Source organism: Garra rufa, chromosome 11 (assembly GCF_049309525.1).
Source record: "Garra rufa chromosome 11, GarRuf1.0, whole genome shotgun sequence".
In the NCBI taxonomy this organism is placed as follows: Eukaryota; Metazoa; Chordata; class Actinopteri; order Cypriniformes; family Cyprinidae; genus Garra; species Garra rufa.
Window position 1 is genome coordinate 4,836,740 of NC_133371.1, and position 25,459 is coordinate 4,862,198.

At 36.7% G+C, this 25,459-nt stretch overlaps 1 protein-coding gene across 1 annotated transcript in view; it reads left to right on the plus strand.

Moving 5' to 3' along the window:
- Window positions 1–25,459, plus strand: part of arhgap42b (Rho GTPase activating protein 42b) — a 173,932-nt gene that overhangs the window by 60,226 nt on the left and 88,247 nt on the right. The window contains exons 2-3 of the mRNA XM_073850019.1: window positions 8,018–8,113; window positions 18,787–18,848. Coding sequence (XP_073706120.1) covers window positions 8,018–8,113; window positions 18,787–18,848 — 158 coding nt within the window. The remainder of the gene's footprint in view (window positions 1–8,017; window positions 8,114–18,786; window positions 18,849–25,459) is intronic.

The window sequence follows — 25,459 nt, forward strand, 5'->3', positions numbered from 1 at the left end:
GTATTTTGCAATTTCAGTCATTATCGTCAACATTCGGTGCATCCCTAGAATCTTCAGTATATTGGCTCTTTTTTACTAAAAAAGAAAAACTGAATTTCGTTATGCTTATATTTGCTAAATGCTACTTTTGTCTCCTTTTATGAGGTGTTAGCATACAAAGTAGCTGATAGACTTTTAGAAGGTATTCTAGAAATGTTAGTCTTTCCACATTCAGGAAGATAGGAGCTGTACGTGCATGTACTTGTTCCCAAGATGGCCGTAGAGTGAACTGACTTGCTATTAAAGGGGACTCAAACACATTGTTTTCTTTGAATGTATGCACAGATGGCAACTACGGCTCCAGAGGCTGATCAAAATCCTGCTATGAAACAGAATGACATTCCCGCCTCCCCTGAGCCCATTGAGTTTTAACAGACCTCCTAAATTGGGGTAATTGAGAACGAATGGGGGAAAGTGACATGAGAGAATATCCTATCGCAATATGATTGGATATGACTGGTTATGTTTGGCTGTGATTGGTTCATGCGATAAAACCCGCCTCGTGTGTTTGTGCACATTCTGATTCGCATCTGAATGCACAATATAATGGTATTAATAGGAAGACTAATTAAAAAACAAAAGTAATCGACTCACTTAGATATAACCACTTTGTTATTTCAAAATAAGACTTAAAATGGCATAAAAACGATCTGTGGGAGTAATCAGCTTAGTAAAATTTCAAGTAAATCTGTCTTTGACCGTTATTTACCAAACTTTGATGACTGATGATCTGAAAAAAATCTAAAATAGTTAAGAAGAATAGCTGAACATAAGTTCACAAATAAAACATTGTTAAAGCCTTTAGTTTTTTTATATTTATTTATTTATTTATTTTTTAAATAAATGTAAAATGCTTAAAAACACTAACTTAATGAGATTGATACTTGGCTTTAATAAACAGAAAATTGATTACATTGTTAATGTAAAAATTTAAAATAGAATATAATATTTTTTCCTCTCTCTTTTTCTGATAGTAAAAGTATTGTTTTATTTAATCAAGAAAATGTGACTGGGACATGAATTTATATCTGATAAAAAAAAAAAGAAGAAAAAACACTGAGGACTTTGCCTCCTCCACCGAACATTGTGTACTTTGCCTTTTTTTTGGAAATAAAAATGATTTATTAATTGATTGGTTTAATTAATTTATTTTATTTTTTGTCACTTAAATAAAGTTAATGCTTCATTTGGAAACATATAACAATATAGATCACCCTTTATTAGTTTCACTGTTTTGAACTGCTGCCTTGAACTTGAAACACAAGTACAGAAAGATCTATCGATGTGCAATACCTGTAAAATGTTTTAGGCGCAGCTCTTCTCATCCGATATCGTTCTCGCTTCCTGCAATGCCACGACTTACGCACATCATTCTACAGATGCCGAAAGCACCCTTTAGCTCTTTATTGCAGTGCGCTATATTGCTTTCCCTGAGAAACATTTGCCGTCGATATAGTGATGCGAAGAGCATGGGAATTTTATCATCATGAAATTATATGATGGGATGATATTTGGGGCATGACTTTGATTACCATTATTGCCTTTGGAGTGAGAAAGTGTTGGCTTGTTTTGAATGGACGTCACTGAAGGAGAGGCTTCAATATACTAAATTCAATACCTTTATTTTGTGAGGAAACATCTGGTTACTTATGGTATCCGTCAAGCTAAAAAAAGCCTCAGAATCAGATTTAATAGCAAATACACTCTTAAAAATATAGGTGCTTTACAATGCCATAGAAGAACCTTTTTGTCTAAACGGTTTCATAAAGAACCTTTAACATCTGAAGAACCTTTCTGTTTAACAAGAAGGTTCTTCAGATTATAAAAAGGTAAGAAAGAGATGGTTCTTTAAAGAACCTTTGACTGAATGGTTCTTTGTGGAACCAAAAATGGTTCTTCTATGGCATTGCTGTGAAGAACGTTTAAAGTACCTTTATTTTTAAGAGTGTATATTTAAATTCAAGCTGTGAATTATGAGATATATGACATTTATGGACTGTAGATATTAATATTAATAAAATATATTGTGGCCACAACCTAACAATTTCTTCCCATAGCTTATTTATTTGTTCCCTGGTTTTAGTTAAACCATTGCCACGTTGTACTATTCATACTACTTAAATGTAAAGTTGTACTGCTTGAAATTAAACAAGAGAATGAATTAGTACAACTATGATCATGATATACCTAAAATGAGGGACTGAATTAATAAATCATGGGAAATATATTAATAAATCATGGGAATGAATTCCTAATTTGTGCCCACATTTTTTCCCCCTGTATGTCATATCTGGGGCTCCATACAAATTGAAAACGTTCATTTCAAACCCTTATTATAGAAGTAAAATGGTATTGCATTATAATTTTATGGTGACGTCAAAGCTGATGTTTAAATTTAGTATCATGCAGTAATTCGCTGAACTGAGTTTTACAGCGAATGCTCTCCTCTCTATTTGCTGTTTTTTATAGACACTTGCTTGTGAGATCATATTATCACTATAAAAGGTGATTTGCCTCATTATTGACTGTATTCCAACTGATGGAACATTTTTGGAATGTGAAGACAGAACTGAAATGCCTTTTTTCTAAGCACACCCACACACACACATAAAAAAACACATACGCATACATGCAGCCACCCACTATCTGCAACACACTATTAAACACAAGCACAGTCACTGTCTCTTATGGCTTGTTGTTGTAGCAGGACCGGAGGAAATGTCCTTTTCCCTAACAGGCAGTGAGCTATGGAGGCAGTCTTCCATGGCAGGCCGTGTGGAGGTGTGACATTAGATGAAACCTGTGATAAAAGCAGGCTGGAAGCCCGTCATATGTGCACACTGCCTCTGCTGCCAGGTTCCACAGCGTGCCCTGTAATTACACTCACTGCACAATTACACGCTGCTTGTTAATATCGTAACAGGAATGTTGCTAAGTGCCGACACGCGTCTTCTGTGCACATTGGATCATGTTTAAAAGGATAGTTTACACACAAAAAAATCAATTTCTAGCATTATTTACTCACCGTCATGCCATTCCAAGAGCACATGCTGTTATTTCGTGTAGAATACAAAGAGATTTTCACAGAACTCTTTTCCATACAGTGACAGTTCAGTGACCAGGCTGTCAAGCTCTTTCTAAAAAAAAAAAAGTCAGAAACAGACCATTAAAGTAGTGTAACATCTGTGTGTTATATTTCAAGTGAGGGAAATAATTTTCCCCCTCACTCTATTCCTGAAATTAAATTACAAAAAAAAAAAAAATCTTAAAAATAAAATTACAATAACTTAAGAATTAGGAATTTATATATATTTCTATATTTTTTTATATAAAAATAAAAATAAATAAATAAATAAATATATACGTTTTTTATTTTTTTTTATAAAGTGATACTTCTTAAAAATCTTAACATAACACTTAAAATTATTATATATTATTACATTAACAGACCATGTAGTTTTTTGTCTATGAATGTTATGACAAAAGCAATGTGAATATTTTTCAAAAATAAATAATGACTTTTTTAACGATAAATAAGAGTGAATGTAAGAGAGAGAGAGAAAATGAAGTAACAGGCAAAAGAAAATAAATCTTGTAAGGTCTGCGAGGAAACAGGTTAGATGTATGTGACCTTTTAAGAAATGTCCTCTGAACATGCTCCTCTTCTGCTATCTAGTTTTGCCCTTTGAGCTCGTATTGTCTTGTAAGGGAATATTTTTCTGTTCTCCCGCTGAACCTTGGGAGGTAATGACACATAGTGTCTCTTAGTATGTGTTCTAGGGAGGGGTTCCAGCTGGTTCTATGCTCACTTGCAGCTTTTGTGAGTCAGTTTGAGTGTGTAATGCTTTTTGACAGCTCATACTGCTTTGTCATCCTTCTTGTATCCAGTATTCCATCTTATTCTTACTGATTTATTATTAAAACCCAGTGTGAACTTATGCAATTGCGTAAAATCTCGTACTCGTTCTTACTGGCGCGTGTCCCGTCATGCAGTGGTGAGAACAGCTAATGTTACTCTTGGCAGTGCGTTCATTACACCAGATGTCTGAATCAAGAGCTGTTTTCCAAAACCTATTGAGATGCCTACCTAAGGAACATCTTTACCCTTATGAAAAAGAAGTTTATTCAAGTGTGCTATTAGTATACTACTTGTAAACTAAAAAAAAAAAGGAAAATATACTTTTAGTCTACTTTGTATGTACTTCTCAGAAATATACCTAAAATAACAATTAAGTATACTTGACTTAAACTTACAGAAAGGTCTAAATATTTTTGAGCTGTACTTGTGCTCTGTCAATCTGTGTTTTCATTGTTATACACTATTAGTTCACTATTACACATCTTCTGTACAGAATTTCCAAAATACAAGTGAAGAAGAAACCGAAACAACAGATGCTTCCACATGTAATCTAACACAATCGTCAGACATAAAACAGCATCAAAACCATAGATATGGAAAACTGTGTAACGTTGTGGAATAAAATGTCGACCCATGAAGAGGTAATAATGACTGTCAAGCTTTGGGGTGTTGATCAACTCCATCTACGTTTTGATTATCATCAATAGTCTTTTTTTTAGCTTTTTGTTCAAAATGTTATTTTTTTTTTTTTTTTATGAAACTTACCCACATTCAAGTGTTTATGAAAAAAAGAATGCATGAAGCTAGAATAAAACTAGTAGTTTACTGACACTATACTTCAAAGTATTTAATTAGTAAACTATCAGTATACCTATAAGTTCACTTTTAGTATACTTGCAGTACAAAGTGGGCCAATTTAGTCCCAAGGAGTATTGAAATAGTACACTTAGAAGTGTGATATTTGTATACTTACTAAATAAAGTATACTTAAAATATACTTGAACTCTACTTAAGTATACTTAATAAAATAAACTTCTTTTTGGTAATTTGGGTCAAAATCTAAGGCAGCATTGCATAATAAATAAATGAAGTTTGTTTTTTTCCACTCAAATATCTGAGGGAAATATCAGTAAAAGCCATTATTAGTCAATCTCTACACAACAAAGTTGTTACATATCAGTCGCTTATGATGTTTCATTTAGATTAGGATGCTGAATTAGAAGGCAGTTGCTTACTGTACAATAAGCAGAGATGCAGCTCGCTTAGGTTTAAAACCTAGCCAAAAACTCTCCATTTACAATCCCGGCTCAGCGATTTCCTGAAGGTAAGGCAGCAGCATGTTGTGACGGACGGCATGTTCTACACTTAATAGGCAAGAGGAAGAAACGACAGCGGCTCGAAGTGACAGCTCCGTGGAGATAGACAGCAGATCTACAAGCCATTACCTCCAGAGATAAAGAGACAGCTTGGAGAGCTGAGGTAATACAGGAAGGAAAAGGAAGCAAAGTGCCCACTAGGGAGACCTCAGTGGCCGAGGTGTGATTTTCCAGGTTGAATCTGAAAGCCGATTGGACGGCGACAGGTGCTCTCCTCCTTCGACCCTCAAGACACCCGCTTCCATTTGACTCAACCTCTGATCTCGGGAAAAAGCCAGGCCTATTAGACATTAATGCTCTCACTGAAGGCTTTAGGAAAGTACTGTAGTTGTGGATCAGCGCTGCAGTGGTGATGCTGTCTGCCGGTACGAGAGGTGAAGGGCACTGCATTATTGATGAGGCTCATTCAGCTTGACTGAGCAGACTCACATCTCAAACGGATTATTGACCAGCACCCTGGAGTCTCAGAGCTGGTGCATGGCATGAGATGATATACATGCTCACTCAACACATCGGTGGATAACCTTGTTATGTGCTCTCAGTGCTATGGGTGACACATAAGGCCACAGGTTAAACTTGATACCGGATTAAATTCCTCTGTTTATTTCCGTTAAAAGCTATGACTTGACTTAAACCTTTTCTTTCAGTAGGAAGCAAGACATTTGCGGATGTGAACTGTGTTTTGAGGGGTTTTAGTTCATTGCTGTCAGGCTTGAGTAAAACTGACATTGACTTCCATAGTTTTTTCCTCCATACTATGAAAGTCAATGGGGATCAGCAAATGTTTGGTTACCCACATTCTTCAAAATTCTTTTATGTTCATCCGAAGAAAGACTCTTGTATATGATTGGAACAAGTCGAGGATGAGTAAATGATGTCAGAATTTTCATTTTGGGCTGAACTATCCCTTTAAAAATTTAAACAATTTAAACAAAGGCAGTAAAATATATGTATATGTTATTTAAGTAATATAATACTTGATTGATAATAATTGTTTAAATTAATATAACTGATTTATTCTTTGAAACTTTAATATTAATTTATGCAATTGCAATGCCTTGATTTTAGTAAAATTAGTACACAGTCATAGCCATAAATGCAATGGTACTAATAATTGGCATAATTCTTTCGGTGTTTCGGTTTTCGGCATTGGTTTCCTCTTTTTCGGTTTTCGGTTTCGGCCAAGAATTTTCATTTCGGTGCATCCCTAATAAAAATCAGCATGCAGCAGAGTTCTGTTATTAGTGGGATGTTGTTACTCATTTTACAGCCATTTCCAATTATAAGCTAGTCAATAATATCAAACTTAAAGGAATAGTTCACCTAAAAAGTTCTTTGACTGTTTTGTGTGTAAGGAACATTGACTGACATTGTGACTTTGTGAGTTTAGGTGGATACAATATAGAAGCGTTTGATGTGCTGTGTTGTTTTTATGGGATGTGGGAAAAAATCACATCACATCACATCCTGTTGCCCTTTGCTGCAATGTTTTCTTTAGTTCGAAATCATGGCTAATTTATCCACATAGAATCTGTGACCATTACAATTGAACCCTGTAAGTGGAATGTTCCACTGTTTACTATAAGTAAGATTGCAGTATCCTCCCTAGTGAACTCTGTATGATCTCAACTGGTGCATTCTGTATGTTTGTTATGTGAGATCCAAACAGCCATAAAATACAAAATATTTATTTCTGTCTGCTATTGACCTTGTCAGGACAAACTTGTCACACAAATTGTTTGATGCAGCTCTATAATGCAGTGAAAAGCTGAAAATTAAAGTCATTAAGTACTAATTACAAGCGATATGGCCTCTTTTCTGTCTTCTCTGAAATTTTTCATTGTTCATTGTTAATGCTTGTGATAGATTTGACCAAAGTGAACCATAGTGCCCCAAATTAGACTTACACTGAACTTAAAAGCAAAGCAGCTACAGGATTGTGAATTGTATTGAGTGAACTTCTGATCTTTCTAGAATTACAAGCCTCCCTTGTGGCAGATCTGTGTCAGTCTGCGTATTAGCTCTGGTCTGTCTAATGAGAACTACAATGCTTCTTCGAGGCCTTTCTTGATAGATCCTCAATGAAGAATTTAGCAAGCCAGCAGTTAAAAGTGCAAAGTTAGTATTCCTCCCTGACACATTGTAAATGTATTGCTCTTTTGACAAATCTTTTGCTATTAAGCTTGAAAGAGCCATTTTCCAACCCTGCGCTTTTCTAAATAAAAGATTAAGGAAAAAGTAATGAGAAAACCTTTTCAGAGTTTTCTTTTTCAGAGAGCTTTTGAAGGCTTTTGTTGGTATTTGGAGAAGCCGTCGGGTCTATCACCTCTTTAAGACATGATGAAATGGCTTTTCTCTGCAGTCTCATTACCGTTTTTGATTGAGTTGCTTAGCATTTCCTGCTCAAGTTCTTTCCACCCACTCTTGATGACTGAGATGTACGTTTAGCACTCCAAATGAGAACTCATTTACTCTCAGCAGGGAGTGAAAATTATGTATTTGCCTTTTTATACAGACTCCCATAGTGTTGTGTTGAAAAGAGAATACACCTTTGACTCGAGTGGCTTGGTTTTACTTTGATTTCAACTCTTCCATGGAAGTCTTTGAATGTCACAGTTTGACACATATTATGCACCGTGATTGTTCTGTTAAACGGTACTGTTGGAGATATAGGCGATTGTATCACCTTATTTTAGTCTCACGTTACACTTTCATGATTCAAATATCTCTTTTTGTGTTTCAGACCTCTCGGCAGCCGTGCAGAAGTTCTCCCAGTCCTTACAGGAGTTCCAGTTTGAGTGCATTGGTGACGCAGAAACGGATGATGAAGTCAACATTGGTAAGTGAGATGCCAACTGCTAATTTGAGGTCTGCTACTGCTAATACTAATTCAGTCTTGTAGATGTACAGTATGTGACAAAAGTGAGTACACCCCTCACATTTCAGCAACCATTTTAGTATATCTTCTCAAGGGACAATACTATAGAAATGAAATTTGGAAATATTTTAGAGTAGTCAATGTGCAGCTTATATAGCAGTATAGATTTATTGTCCAAAATGTACAGTACATAATGGAACTCATGTTTCCCTCAATGAACTGCCGCTCCCCAGTACCAGCAGCACTAATGCAGCCCCAGACCATGATGCTACCACCACCATGCTTGACTTTAGGCAAGACACAATTTCCTCGGTACTCCTCACCAGGGCATCGCCACACATGCTGGATACCATCTGAGCCAAACAAGTTGATCTTATAGTCTCATCAGACCACAGGACATGGTTCCAGTAATTCATGCTCTTGGACAGGTTGTCTTCAGCAAACTGTTTGCGGGCTTTCTTGTGAGCCAGGCTTCCTTCTGGGACGACGCCTATGCAAATCGACTTGTTGCAGTGTGCAGCGTATGCTCTGAGCACTGACAAGCAACCTTTAAAGCAATGCTGGCAGCACTCATGCATCTGTTTTTTTATGCCAGGTTCTGCACCTGATGCACAGAACGAGTGCTCAACTTCGTTGATTGACCATTGCAAACCCTGTTCCGAATGGAACCCATCTTGAAAAACCTCTTTGTGACCCTGACCACTGTAGTGTAACTCTGTTTCAGGGTGTTACTGAACCTCTAATAGCCTTGGCCATCTTCGTAGAGAGCAACAATTCTAATTCTCAAATCCTCCGAAAGTTCTTTGCCATGAGATGCCATGATGAACATCCAGTGGTCAGTATGAGAGAATTGTACTTAAAGCACCTAATTTTTACTGCTCTAATACAAGATACACAACTTTGTATGGTCCTGTCAAGCAGACAAAAACATAAGCAGGATGAATAGGACATGTGGTTTTGCATGGTTAAACAACATACTGCTGTTATTACTTACAGCTATTTTGACAATAATGACTGTATGTTGAGTTATTTTCAGAGGACAGTAAATCTACACTGCTATACAAGCTGCACACTGCACTCTAAAATATATCCAAGATTAATTTCTATAGTATTGTCCTTTGAGAAGATAGTTGCTGAAATGTGAGGGGTGTACTCACTTTTGTGAGATACTGCATATGACAAATCACAAATAGGAGCCCTTTAATAGCTCAATTATTTCTTCTAGACAACAATTAGATTTAATGGAGAGCAAATGGAAACGTTTGCTGAAGTCTCCTGCTTAGATGTTCCCGAAACAAAAGACCTCATAGAGTTTCAGAAGACATCTCATCAATCACTCGAACTAGGCCTGTACTATTAATCGAATTTTAGTTTGGATTATGATTTTGGCTTCCAGCAATTATGAAAACATAATAATCTAGATTAATTATTGTGCCAAAAAGACAATGATATATGTCTCCTATTCAGACTCAATTGGTTAAAGATCAGAACTCAACTCGGACTCGACAATGTGGACTCCGCCCAAAATGAGTAAAAAGATTAGTAAAAACTGATATTATAAAGCATACTAAGTTGAAAAAGAGAAGCTGAAATTAGTGTTGTGGGGCGATATGCTCAATTTTCATATTGTCCTATCGTCAGCCTGTGAGATCGCCGATACACGATACTATCGTGCTAATTTATTTAATAATATGTAAATGTGTCAATATGTAATAAATTCCTTATTCGTTTTGTAAGGGTAGTGCATGTGACTTGTGACACAGTTGTGCGTGTACAGAGCGCTGACGGTAGTTCTGTTGGATAGGTTCAAGTTTACTTTCGGTTTCATTCTCTGCTATCTTCAGGGAGCGGTAAATGTGCGTGCCTGAATGTAAATGAATGTATCTTTCTTTACCCGTCATATTGCGATAATGCTACCGCTGTATAGTCTGATCTTTGTCATCAGTTCATGTAATTCACGTGCATATGTTTAGGCCATTTTATCGCATCGTAATTCTAGTTAATGCATACAGATGTTACTGAGGTGAATGTTTATGTTAACTATATACAGACGGATTCTGATATATCATATTTATTTCAGCCTAAACCACATTTTACTACCTCTGTTATCCTAATGACTGTCTACACTTAAGTCTACACTTAATCTATGTACACTGTATGATGAATAAATCTCTTACCCATTTTCACTGTACACATCTGCGGCGCTATCTACTCTATGCTTGTGTTTATACCGCAGCACGTTTCTGAGGCATCCTAGAACCGACTCTCCGCGATGCATCGCTAAAGTTAGGTGCCTTTTTGACGGATAATGATAATAATCGTCTTACAATCTTCAAAGGCATCAGCAACAGGCGATATCTCTGACTATCGCCGATACACGATACTATCGTCTATCGGCACAAGCCTAGCTGAAATACGTTGGGCTTAGCCTAAAGTAGTGTTTAACAACCTTTTTTCAATCACAAGACCATTTCAAAATTTTCAAAACTTTGTCCGTCCAAGGAGACAAGAAAGAGATTTTCTGTGATCTTCTGTGATTTCTGTGGTTATACTTGATTTTTTGTACATCAACTGTACATCAGCAGTTGTCTAATTTTGTCGCAGTAAAAAAAATAATTCATTTAAAATACTAAGTATAGTTCAAATCTATTAACATATTTACTAACATATCACTCAAGACTTACTGATATAAAAATTATAACTAACTAATTTGGAATTTTGTACACAATGCACGTTTCTTAATATTAAGCCTAAAATGTGTTTTAATGTCACTATTGATGAGGATTGTGTAATGTAAGTTTTTAAATGCAAGATAAAGTGTACCTGAGGTATACTTGCAATAGTTGGACCTCAGCACTACTTCTGCACAATTAAAGTGCATTAGGCACACAATTAGTTGTTGCAATATAGCAGACTTTAAGTATAGCAGTTTAGTATACCAAACGTGCAGTTGCAGGGCGTTTTTATTAAGCACATAATATGTTAGTATATTTGTATTATACTTAGCACTAAACAAATGTATAACCAAGAAGTCCATTAACTCAACGAAAGAAGCTATGAAAGAACATTTGAGCGATAAAATATTCCTCCAAACCTATTAAAGATCTGCTTAACCATTCAAACATCATCTTAATGGAAAGTTCTCCTAATGCTCTGAGGAATAGTTTCCTTCCTCCTGCCCAAATGTCTTGCACACTGTCCCAGACGAATGGGATTGTCATTTTAATCAAGACCTGTCTCTGGAAATTTCATATGAGTTTCTTGGAAGAGTCACCCAGAGTTGAGTAGACAGATTTCCACTCCAACTCTTTTGCTTTCGTCTATTGATTACAATCCTTAACATGTGAGCAGTCACAAAAGGACTTACAATTCATCGCTTTGATTAGTAAACGCATTCTCGTATGAAAGCGAGCATCGGGCATGCTGATATCCTGTCCCAGTCCAGATTTAGCTCAGCAGCTCAAGGCAGGTCTCAGCAAGATTGCCTGCCCGGCATGCATAATGTATTGTATTGATTTGCTTACATTCCAGACAAAAAGGTCTCAGCTCAGCCCTTTAAGAGATCAGAGTAACTAATTGTGATTTGTGTCAGAGATTAAGGAAAATGCAGACCGCTCGCCCTCTGTGGGCACTGAGCAGATGTGCTGAGAGTTCATATGCCCCTGATGGGTTGATCACTCATTCTGTTCTGTCTCTTTTTGCAGCCATTAATCTCTTTCTCTCGTTCCTGCATTCTCTCCTTATGTGTCATTACTTTGTTTATTATCTTCCTGTCCTGCTCTGTGCATTGTGTGCTGGCTTGACACTCAGACCATCTGCATCTAACAGTTGGCTTCCAGTCTTTTCGCACCCTCAATCGCACAAGCAACCTGTCATTTAGTCCGCTACCTTTCCCCTTCTTTTCCCAGGCAATCTGATGGGGAAAAACCCAATTAAATGTGTTAAGGTGTGGCAAGCAAGCTTATAATGAGTTCAATTTGGCCCTTTCCTGTACCCGTCTGGTCGCCAAATAGGAACGTGGTGAATTTTTGCATTTTTTCACCCTATTTGTTGGGTGAGCCAGCCATAGCGGGAATGTTTTGGAAGGTAGCGACACAAAGGCATCTTTACGGCTGTTTAGCTAATGGACAGCCTTAATGGACAGAAACGTTGATAGGTAGGAAATGATAGAGCTACGGCTGTTGATTTACACGTGTAATGTGGCGGAATGATTTTGGTTTGCAGTCCATGGACAAGTGAATGTTGATGAAACCTGTGGCTGCATGTTAATGTGGTCTATTTGACACGAATCCAGCATTTTGTTCAGAGTCCGTTCAGTGATACTCTGATAAATACTGTGCACAAAAAAGCCAGACACTACAGAAATTGCTGGAGAAACAACCCTTTATCTTGAAACAATTTCCACTAGAAAACTGCTAATAAATTTCACAATTAATTACAAAGAAAGGGCAAGTATCGAAATTAATTAAATGTGAAATAGTATTTTCTTGTAAAACATACTACAATAATCTTTGAAATATACTTCATTTACACTGAATCTTGACTCAGACTCAGGTCTTGGTCTGGACTTGAATGAATCAACCACAACATTGCATGGCAAACATTATCCAAAAAAATGTCAAACATAAACAGATTGTTGATTGTCATGCATTGTAGTCATTTGAAAACCCTACTATTAATATTACTGTATTTATTGTTTTATTTGATGATAGCAAAAAAGAGAAAAAAAACTATCCACAATAAAAATCTATCGCAATAATCAAACCCAGCGATAAAGATTATTGTTGAGTGCTTGGGAGAGTTTTGAAAGAGTATTTTTTTTTTCTTAATTATTTAAGTATAAACTTTATTTTTACTTAAATGCACAGTTCTAAAAATAGCAGTATTATACCAGCCATCAATCAGCTGTTCTTTGCCTTCTAGGAAGGAGAAGTTCACTTCCAGAACAAAAAAATTACAGATAATGTACTCACCGCCTTGTTATCCAAGATATTCAAGTCTTTCTTTCTTCAGTTGTAAAGAAATTGTTTTTTGAGGAAGACATTTCAGGATTTTTCTTCATATAGTGGACTTTAATAGTTAGTTTGAACTTCGAAAATGCAGTTTAAATGCAGTTTCAAACGATCCCAGCCGAGGAAGAAAGGTCTTATCTAGGGAAACGATCGGTTATTTTCTTCAAAAAATACAATTTATATACTTTTTAACCTCAAACGCTCATCCTGTCTTGCTCTCCTTGAACTCTGTTTTTTTTTTTCAGTTCAAGAAAGTGTACACGAACACTAAGTGCAAATAGCCCGCCTTGTTGGCAGAGGCTATTTACACTAACTCCGCCCACCAATGTGTGATTTGAATAGTCAAAACTACAAAAGACGGCTATTAATTGTCAGCTCCAGGGGCACAGAGGATAAATCGTGTGTTTCACTCTTTTCGACGCGACTGATGTGGGTTCGAATCCCCCTTCTGGCGAACTTTTTTTCTCCCTTTTCAAATCTCATACCATATCGGAAAGGCATTTTTATTTTTTAATGAAAATGAAGGACATAATTGAAAAGTTGAAAATAAAGTATCGGTTAGGGTTAGAGTAGGTGTAGGGAGGGCTCATTGTCCCAGTAAGGCAGTACCATTTAATAAATTAAATTAAAACTATAATTTACAGATCAACGTAGTGTAAATAGAATCTATAGCTATTTGCACTTAGTATAAATAGCATCTAACATTAAGAAAATTTACTATTTTCACTTAGTTTAAATAGCATCTCTCGCCAAGAAAATATGCTATTTTCACTTTTTGTTAAGGGTTTTTGATCTTTTTTGCATGTTCACTTTGCAAAGACTGGGTCTGTATTTCTGTAGCGATGTAGGATGATTTTGAAATGATTTTTGAAGTCGAGGGAGAAAATACGATGGGAGTTTTTCGACATACCCTAACTGTCTCAACCCAGAATACACAGAGTTCAGAGCGCTTGAAGTTAAAAAGTATATATTTGTATTTTTTTTATGAAAATAACCGATCGTTTTACTAGATAAGACCCTTCTTCCTCAGCTGAGATTGTTTACAACCGCATTTGGGATAGTTTGAAAGTTCAAACTCTGGGCACCATATATGTGCAAACTCTGGAGTCCATTATATGGAGAAAAATCCCGAAATGTTTTCCTCAAAAAAACATAATTTCTTTGCGACTGAAGAAAGAAAGACATGAAAATCTTGAATGTCAAGGGGGCGAGTACATTATCTGTAAATTTTTGTTCTGGAAGTGAACTTCTCCTTTAATGCCGTCGTTGGCATCGACCATTGAAAACGCCATATCAGTTGACCAGTAGAAAAGAGTTCTGATCTATCAGTCTTCATGGAAAGTTTTCAAAGTGTCTGGTATTTCTGTTGTGCTCCCATAGTGTCCCAGCCCTAAAAGGGTAAGATTACTGTTACTGAAGAAAAATGTAATTGTCTTGTGGAATCAATCTGGTCATCGATGAAAGTGAGCTTTCGGAGTGACTTGACCGGACCCCTCGTGTGCTGTGGGACCAGAATCTTGATGTAGCTGAGCTGCAATCTACTTTGAAGCTCCAACCAGTCTGCGTCGCATCAGCAGTCTGTCTGGGAGTACAGACGGGGTCACCTGACCTCCTATCGATTTCATTCCATGACTTCCTGCTGTGACATTCACAATCCACACCAGCTATCCTGAAATCAATCTCACAGAAAGATTGATGTAGCTATAGAAATATTAATTGTCTTAAAAGTACAAGACTGTTTCACTTCAGCCCTGATGGGCGGATGACTGTTGCCGCTCATACTTTGTCTTTTTCTGCTTTTCTCACTTTGTTGCTCTTCAGGGCTCTGACTTTCCCATTGTCTCACACAACAGAGCTGTTCAGTCATGATCGTCATTTGCGACCTATAAGAAAATGGTATACAATGTCTCTAAAAATGTCATGTGGTGTAACCATAATTATAATTGAGAATTATTGACCTTGTACGTTGGTTGTACCACGTCTTGTATGAAAATGATTCTTAATGCAAAAATTAAAAATCTGCTCATTAAGGATGTATTTAAGAACTTTTTTTTTTGAGGAAATAAAAAAAACTAGCCATTTAAGAAAGATAATTTCAATATATCTTGCCTAAACGTCCTGTTTCATTCGAAAATACTGCAATAAAGAACAGAAAACGATGCTTATCAACTGATTCCATGCAGTTTTAAAGCTATTTCCTGCTGAAGCACAGTCGTGAGCGATCGGTCTTGATTTATGGGTCGTGCATTAGGGGTTTCTAAATGAGAGGGCGATTCCTTGTCTGCCTCTCTCATCAGCCCTTCTCAAATGAATGTACGTCAGACCTCTTCTGTCCTGAGCCAAAAGCCCATTTCACAGAATGACTCATCACTTCTGTCATTCTCTCTATTAACCTGTGAATGATACATACGCTCTAACCCCTTTTAGCCGCTATATCCTGCCTTAAGTACCTCATATAGTTCAATAGAGACATTTATCCATGGCTTCTCTTCTTATTTTCCACATCAAATCTCTGTCACTCTCTTCTTTTCATTTTCTGGAGACATATTCACAAAACAGTTTATATTAGCACTAGAATGATTTAATTACAGAAATATTGTAGAATCTATCATTTATCAACTTCATAATTTATATATATATATATATATATATATACAGTCAAGCCCGAAATTATTCATACCCCTGGCAAATTCTGACTTAAAGGTTACTTTTATTCAACCAGCAAGTTTTTTGTTTGTTTTTTGACCGGAAATGACACAGGCTTCTCCCAAAAGATAATAAGACGACGTACAAGAGGCATCATTGTGGAAAAAAATAATTCTCAGCTTTTATTTACATTTGAACAAAAAGTGGCATGTCCAAAATTATTCATACCCTTTGCAAACTGTCACAGTCTATGGGAAAATCCAAAGTTCTATACCATTCCAAATAGTCCAAGCTGTTCTAAAGCATCCTAATTACCCTGATCCATTGGGAACAGCTGTTTTAATCAACTCAACAGGTGAAAAACAGAAGCTCTCTGCTGTTGGTTTGTGGACAGTCATGTCTAAGACAAAGGAGCTCACTGAGGACCTGCGGCTGCGCATTGTGGCTGCTCGCAAGTCAGGAAAGGGCTATAAGACCATATCTAAATGTTTTGAAGTTCTATGTAGAACCAAAAATGGTTTTTCTATGGCATTGCTGTGAAGAAACTTTTAAAGCACCTTCATTTATAAGAGTGTAGCAGTGAGTGTTTTGTGTGCATGTCTGGCGTCAGTGAGTGTTTTCGGAGGCTTCTAGGAGATGGCAGTCTTGCGTTCAGCTGTCTGTGGCTGCTAAAAGCCAAGGAGCGTAAATGGACAGAGAGTGGACAGGCTATCTGGACCGATGGTTTGATAATTGTGTTTATAGAACTGGCACGCGGGACTTAACCAAGTGCCTAAGCTCAAACGGAGGTAAAGTCCATCCAGGCAGAGACAGCAGCTGTCTCTCATCCACGGCCTGTTTAAATGAAGCCATGGAGCTATCAGTGGCTCGCAGACGCTGTTCTAAGCAATCACAAGCTGCCATTGTGTGACAGCAGACAGACAGTATTGCCAGCGCTGGATGAGGTTGAGGATGATGGTGGGTTTTATTATAAAAGATGTGAATTTCTTAGTGAAGCACAAAGTGCGAGAGTCTTTGAAATCAAGCTCAAGAACACTTCACTCAAAAAGTAATTTTGTCATTATATGTTGAGAACAGGTCAAGGTAATGGCTGGATAGCATAGAACTAGGGATGCATGGAAAGTTTGGCAACCGCAATAAGCACAAAGTCTGAATAAATTATACAGAACAATGACATGACACGATCAAATAGAGGTGCACACTAATGCAGCAAACATGTGGGCAATGTGGAAGCATTTAAAACTGTCCGAGAAAGACGCAAAAATCATTAAATGCAACGACAGAACGAGACTGTTTAGTGTGACATCACATGTCTTCCATGAGAAGAGAAAGGGCTGGTTGTTGCTGGTTACTGTATGATGACTGAAATCATCCATTAGTAAATAAACTACAGAACGTTATGATGTCTAATACATGCACAAACTGTATTTATTCTGACAGCGCTGCAGCAGCTCCTTAGCCAGGGTTCAAAGTCCAAAGGGTGAGGGAAACCTGCGCTGAAACAGCATGATGAGAATCATTCATAAATCTGCTGCTGTCAACAAAAACTAGTACTGAGGTATTCTTGTGGGTTTCCGCCAAAATAAAAGTCAACATTCATAAATGTTTGTATTGTAATTTTACTGTTCTGTAAAATAAAATTCAAAAGACAAAAATAATGATAACAATCATTACAACAGCTCTATTAATACATTTATTCAAACATTCTCCTTTGCTCAGCAAGGCTGCATTTATTTGTACATCAAAACACATGCCTGATTCAAGAAGCAGGTCTTAAGAATGGCCAACGAATATTATTTTACTAACTTATTAATTGTAAGTTAAATCGTGTTTTGTTGGTAGGCGATAATGTCTACTAGAATGTTAAAAATGTCCAGTGTAAAATAAATATTTTTAAATTGTTGTTTTGTATTTTTGTTTTCTTTGAAAAGCAAGACAAAACTTTAAAACACAAATTTTGGCTATTTAATTTATGCAGTGTTGAAAAAAAAAAAAGCCAAAATGCACGGCGGAAAAACACACAAAAAAACATGTTCGGTAATCCAATTTCGGCCTTCGGCCCAGTATGTAATTTTGTTCGGCCTCAGCTTCGGCCAAGATTTTTCATTTTAGTGCATCCCTACATAGTACATGAAAAAAGCACTGTAAAATAGTTCATGAGTTGTGAACTATATTTCAGAATTTTCCAAGGTTACAAGGTTCACACTCGCACCTGATCATGGAAAGTGGCATAAACCCCTCTAAAACCAGCCTTCTGACCAGCTAAAACCAGGCAGGTTTACCAGCTAAAACTAGCCAACCTGCTTAGGCTTGTTTTAGCTGTTTTTTCACCAGGGAAACATAAAAAAAGTGCCATCATCAGTTCTTCCGCAGGTCCTGCTGCTACAGTTGTATGCATTCTTAACGCATTTATTACAACTATATTTCATCACTTTCTCATCAAACAACTAGACCAACAAATGGTTAACAAATAGCCCACACTGGGGCAGAACCTATAGAGCCCTTGTGGCCTCTGAAAAACTGGAAAGAGAAAAAAAACAACTCTTAAACAGTTAATTTAGAAAAGAATGATTGGTTACGTGGTATTTTCAGCTAATGTTGGATGACTAGAAATGTAAGATTATGTAGTCTGAAATATATTGAATTTTCATTTTGTTTTAAACTTTAGCACCTAAAAGCCTCTAAGTGTTTGTTGTGGATAAATTATTGGAGAAGGCTATTTTATACCTTTTAGGTGGCCAAAAGTGGAGGAAGAGGTCTTTTTTAACTGTTCCGTGTTGATTAAAATTCATAGAATAAAGTCCATTGTTCATTAAATGCTGAATCATTCTTATAAGTAGCTGTGGCAATAAATCAATGCTAACAGCATTTACTTAACAGCATTTCTATTGACCCACATGAATCAAGTTATTATTATAAGTTTGAACCTTAACCAGCAAATGCAAATGGATTAAAAACTCTATTTTTCTTCTCCAGCTCAGTCCTTCAAAGAGTTTTCCCAGCTGCTGAACACCATGGAAGAGGAGAGAAGGCGGCTGGTAAGTACTGAGTATACATACTATACGGTATCTGTAACCTTAGTAGCCTCAAATGCTGTGTATCCTGTGGACGTCTTTCTTTATTATTGAGTCAAACTCCATCACAATGATACCATAGTAGTGCCATATTGTTTTCCCCTATTGCTTTCTTGAATATGTACTGTATGTTTCAGACATATTCAATAGCAATACCATGATTGATTGATTGATTGATTTGAGTATGATAAAAAAAAAAAAAATTGGTAATGCAGAAAAGCATTAAAAAATAAGTATTTGTTTGCAAATGCCAAGAAAGTATTGTTGTTTCCCGTTATCAAATTAACACCCCATAATGATTAGCTGAGCTGATAATGAGAAAACAAGTAAACGAACAAAGCCTGTTTTTTCCCCTTCTGATTGGTAAAACAACAAGTCTGAGCAAGTCTGAATCTGTCAGATAAATAATGTTTAATCACCCTATCAGGGTTTATTTTGCGATAATGACCTGTGCACTATCTTACATTTGCACAGCTACTTTATCAAATGAAAAATGCGATTTTGTAAGCAAAAAAGAGTCATTTATACAGTTTAGTGGTCACACCATTGATCAGAATGAAGCGTTTCAGAGTGCTCTGCAATTTTTAATTAGTGTAATGAAGTAAACAAGGAGACTGTAAAAAATATTTTTAAGATTATTATCGTATGTTTTACAAGAAAACACTATTTATGTTTTTGTACTTCAAAATTTCATCTTATACTTGCCATTTCTTTGTAGGGGTGGACAATAAGGCAAAAATATATCATGATTTTTTTTTTTTTTCATAAATATCACGATTCACTTTTTTTTTTTTTTTACAGCCTTCAAGGTAACACAGTATGAAATAGCAGATATTTAGGCCAAAGTGAGCAAAGATAAAAATCTTTGTCATTATTTTATCATTGTTATTTAAAAATAAGAGCAAAGATCTTGACATTACAAATGAAAATAATACAAACAGTGCTTTTTTTAGGTACAGTAGGTTTGTTTAGCAGTGGCATTAAAAAAATTGAATTAACTAATATAAAAAGTGAAACATTATATACTTATACACATCAGTTGTACGTTGATTCTTATTAAAGCAACTGTGTCAAAGTTCTTCAGTCAAGAGCACTGAGAGATTTTCCTTTTTTTTTATCAACATTAAAATAATAGTTCCCACAAAAATAAAAATTCCGTAATCTCTCATGTCAAGTTAAGATTATTTATACAGTGCTTTTTACAATACAAGTTGTGTCAAAGCAAACTTACAGTATTAAAATAGGACAATAGTGTGTCAATAAAAAAAAAAGTCACTTATGTCATGGTGTTTTATTTTTATAGCAATATTTACTCACTCTCAGGTTGTTTTAAACCTGATTTGGTTACTCACATTCTTCAAAATATCATATTTTGTGTTTAGCACAAGAAAGAAACTAATGCAGCATGTTAATACTGTATAATCTTTTTAAGAGCTGCACGCATCTAATGTACAGGTACGCATCTCTTTTTCTCCCAATTGTTTACTTTTACTTTAGACATAAGCAACTGTGTTTATATGTAAACCTTGTGTGCTTTGACAGTATTAGCGCAATCAGACGCAATACATAACTTAGTACATTTATTAGGCGCTGTTTGACAGGCTTTTACTATGTGTGCACTTCCTGTGTGCAATGGAGAAGCACATGCCGGAACAGCACGCATACGAAATGTTTAACCAGCAAGATTTTAAAGCAAATAATGTACTTGTGTGATTGTGAATATGTGCAGTGTCCTGTAAGTGTAACTCTACAGCTGAGTTAACACTGATGTGAATGTATTTTGCGTTGTACAGTATGTTGAGACGGAGGCGCCAGAACTGCAGCTGAAAGAATAGCATGATACTGTGATATTTCTCCAAAAGCAGATTTTTATCGTCCACAATCAAAAATCATCATATTGCACACCCCATTTCTTTTCTACAAAGAAATGGCAAGTAGTGCACTGAACTACTAGCAAGTGTCTGAGTGACAGCTGTTTATAATTTTTTTTTTTCCTTGACCATGGCACATAGCATTGACACGTTGTGTCTGCTTTCTGCATGTGTGTGTGTGTGTGTGTGTGTGTCTCAGAACTCCAGAAGAGACGGTATGGTTAACATGTTTGACGTGTGTGGTCACTCGTCACGACATTGCAGTGACATCCAGCGGACATCACGTACAGTTCCCGTAATATGATGTACAGTTCTGGGAATATGAACCCTTTCGCTGTTTGACACCAAATGTTCAGCTGTTTGTATGAAGGCAGCCCTAGGGCCTTATTTTCTTCTCATTGCATCATTATTGTTCTTCCTGTTAAATTAAATGCTAAAACATCAAACACTTCCAGCAATATGCAGCCTCATTTAGTTTTAAAGACAAATGTCTTTAAAATGTAACCACAAGACGTGAGAATAGTCCAGAATGCTTAATAGCTTTCTTAAATGGTGCTTTAATGATGTGTGTGATTATCACACAGTTACCAGCTGCTCATTCAAACCTTTAAACTACCTAACTAAATGGCACAAATAATACGTCAGGGAAGCGTTCAGTCTGTTGATGCATTCGATTTCAGAGAAATACGACATCATTTGTTTATAAATTAGCCGAAGTATGCTGTAGCTCCACCTTTAATTCTGTTTTCCTACCAAGACCAGATAGGCAGCAACAGTATGTTACCTTTTATGTCTAAATTCCTCAGATGTGGTCACATTAGCACATTTTTGTGGGAAAAAATGTTCATCAATCCACGTGACCACCCTTGCCAAAACAAAAGTACTTTAACTTTACTTAAGTATACTAAACTTGAAGTATATTTTAAGTATACTTTATGTAGTAAGTATACAAATATCTAGTAGTATACTTTTAAGTGTACTATTTCAATCATCCTTGGGACTAAATTGGCCCACTTTCTAGTATAATACATACCTTAAGTATAACAGTAGTAAACAACTAATCTGTTTTTAGTTTGTACTGCAAGTAAGTAAGTGAACTTATAGGTATACTGATAGTTTACTAATTAAATACTTTTTTAGTATAGTCTCAATAAACTACTAGGTTAGTATTTTTATACTGCAAGTATACTCGTAAGTTTTCTTTAAGCAAACTTAAGCAAACTACTACTAATGTCCCTATTTAGGTATTAATTTGTATAGATTTTGTTAAATTAATATCTAAACATACAAAATATAAAAAGAAAAAAAAACAGGGTATCTACTTGTAAACAAAAACGTTTTATTCTAGCTTAATGATTTCTTTTTTAGATACACTTGAATGTGGGTAAGTTTCATAAACAAATACATAAACATTTTGAACAAAAAGCTAAAAAAAGACATGCTGTTTTATGTCTGATGGTTGTGTTAGATTACATGTGGAAGCATCTGTTTCGGTTTCTTCTTCACTTGTGTTTTGGAAATTCTGTACAGAAGATGTGTAATAGTGCCTCTAGTGTATCTAGTGTAGTCTAGTGGCTTTTTCTAAGTACAAGTCAGGTATTCTTAAATGTAATTTTATATGAAGTACATAAAGCACATTTCTGAGAAGTACATAAAAAGTAGACTAAAAGTATACTTTCCTATTTTAGTTTAAAATAAGTATATTAATAGCACACTTAAACTTATTTTTGTAAAGGGCAGCTTTATGGAAAATCTGTGTGGGTAAACCTTTCCCCTCATGTGAAATTCCCAATTGTGTGGATTTCTTTCAAAAGGACTGGATTTTGTCTGCAGAAATTGAATAATGGTAAATGTGACCACACCTTAAAATTGGCATGAAACGGATGTTACTGTAGTTTTTTTCTTCCCTATTGTGACATAAATCAGAGTGAAGCTGCTTTTTTTGAACAAGACAAATAATGTAGTAAGTGGATTTTGTCAACTGGGAATTGATTGATTGTTGGACTTTGTCATTTGCTAATTGCCACAATCTCCCCTGCTGAAAATAAAACTAGGCTGGTTGGCTGGTTTTAGCTGGTCAGCGAGCTGGTTTTAGAGGGGTTTTGCCCACTTTCCCAGTCTGGCCAGGCTAGTCTGGCTGGTCTTAGCTGGTCAGGCTGGGAGACCACCAGCTAAAACCAGCTACTTCCAGCTTAAACCAGCTAAGACCAGCCAACCAGCCTAGGCTGGTTTTATGTGTTTTTCAGCAGGGATGCTAACATCAGACTCTATTGTGAGTTGATACTACCATATAAAACCAGCTAAAACCAGTCTAAGATGGTTGCCCTGTTGAAAAAAAACAAACAGCTAAAACCAGCCTAGGGTGGTTGGCTGGTTTTAGCTGGTCAACCAGGCTGGTTTTAGCTGGTCAGCTGGCTGGTTTTAGAGGGGTTTTGGCCACTTTCCCAGCCTGGCCAGGTAAAACCAGCTACTTCCAGCTTAAACCAGCTAAGACCACCCAAGCAGCCTACCCTGGTGAGAAAAACAGCTAAAACCAGTTTTGGTTTTAGCTGGCCATAACTGGTCAGCAGGCTGGTTTTAGAGGGGTTTTGCCCACTTTCCCAGCCTGGGAGACCAGCTAAAACAAGCTACGACCAGCCAACCAGACTAGGCTGTTTTAGCTGTTTTTTTTTTCAGCAGGGTAGGCTGGTTTTAGCTGGTCAGCAGGCTGGTTTTAGAGGGGTTTTGTCCACCTTAGCTGGTCAGGCTGGGAGACCAGCTGGAACAACCAGCTAAAACCAGCCTGATCAGCCTGGCCAGGCTGGGAGACCAGCTAAAACCAGCTGCTTCCAGCTTAAACCAGCTAAGACCTGTTTTTTTTTTTCAGCAGGGACTTCCTATAAGAATTCATATCCTTTTGCTTTTGAACAGTTTTAGATCTGTTAGGATGTTGCCTTAGTAGACAGCTGTCAATAGGCAGTACACAGCATGGAAGCTTACTACGTTTTGAAACAGAGTTTATTTATGTGTCTCTGAAAGTGATCCCAACTGGGAGCATTATTTTTTGGTTCCTGTGAAGTGTTTAAAGTTACAGAAGATAAAGGAAGTTTGCTAAAATGACTAATGGTTTGTTTTCGTGACCCGTGTTGTTGTTTTTCCAGAAGTGCTGCTCCTTAAAGTCTCTGTCTCGAATGACACTCTGAGGTTCATTTATGTACTACGACCCCTGCTCTCTGATCTCCATATATGTGGGGAAAATCAAAGTCTGTTTCATTTCAGACAGTGAGTAATAGGGTTGAAAAAGGACTTTTAAAATACACATTTTATTATGTTACTCCTAAGTGCATTACTTATGGATTTATGGCTGGAATAAACTCATTTGTGCAGTCTCACACAGTCAGACACATTAGTTTTATTGAGAACAAAACACTTTTGAGGATAGCAGCCTCAGCGCATTTGATTTCATTTTCCTCTCCTTCATCTTAAACATCTAATCTCTTTTTAGCAGTCTTCATGCATAGCTTGCTGCAAAGACACTCTTTGCAAAGAAAAGACTCAGTCCGGGAGGAAGCCCACAGGACAGAAAAAATCTCAAATGAGATATCTTTATTATCTTTATCCTAGACAGCAATGAGGTTAAATGGAGATCAAATGGAGGTTTAAAGGTACAGTCACACAAAAGCATGCGAAATTACTTCGGACCATCCAAAAACAAATACTTGCCACAGAATATATTGTGCTTTAGGATTTCTAAATAAAAATGCATTGTGTGTTTAGTCTCCTGTGCATTGCATTGAGTTGCTAGGTTGAGCATCGCAAATTAGACATGTATGACGTTACATTACAGTTAGGATGCTGTTGTTAAAGACAGTTGTACGTAGGCGGTAGACGGCCAGGTTTTGAAACAGAGCCATTATCTTTGTTTGCACTATACGGCTCACTGCTCCTGTCCATTCTTTGTTACGGCGACTGACTTTAGTGACTGCTTAATCACACATCCCGTAATCCAGGGCCAGCTGTGGTTAATGACAAACCGCATGGAATTTAGCTTCAAGTCAGTGAAACTTTCCACTTTATTCGCATTCCTTTTCATGTTGTCTGCAGCTAAGTGTTTCTTCACCTCACCCTGGAAGACAGGCTTTTTAATATAGGATGTAATGGCTTGTGTGTGCTTTTTAGGGGATGCTTTTGTGATTTAAAGCACAACCTGGAAGTAAAGGAGAGTTTAAGCGCTGTCGTTGCTCCATCTAGCAACACCTTGTGTCATAAATTTTTGAACAGAGGAATATGAGGATAGGAGGAGGGAGATTTTCCAAATATTTTCCATGGTAGACTTGCTAGTGCACTCTTGATCTCTTGAGCCCAATCAGTCATGGAACAGAGAGCGCTCCGCTGTCAGGCTGAATCTGAGGTAGCCGTATGTACATGCAAACGTCAGTTCTCTTCAGCCGAGTGGGACTGAAGCAGGCCCTTGTGATGCAGTAATACTGTCAATAATGCTGACCTATTGACATTTGCCAATGAGAGTAGAATTGTGATTGTCTGTGCATGTCTTCGTTAGTGTTTCCATCTTGTGGAGATCATAATACTGAACAGTTTTCAGATTTTAAGATCTTAATCTGCAACTTAAATAAAACCACAACTGTACGGAAAGTCTGCACTTCTAACATGCACAAATAGCTTTCTAAACAGCTTTTTGCCTGAATAATCATCATTAACAGTGAA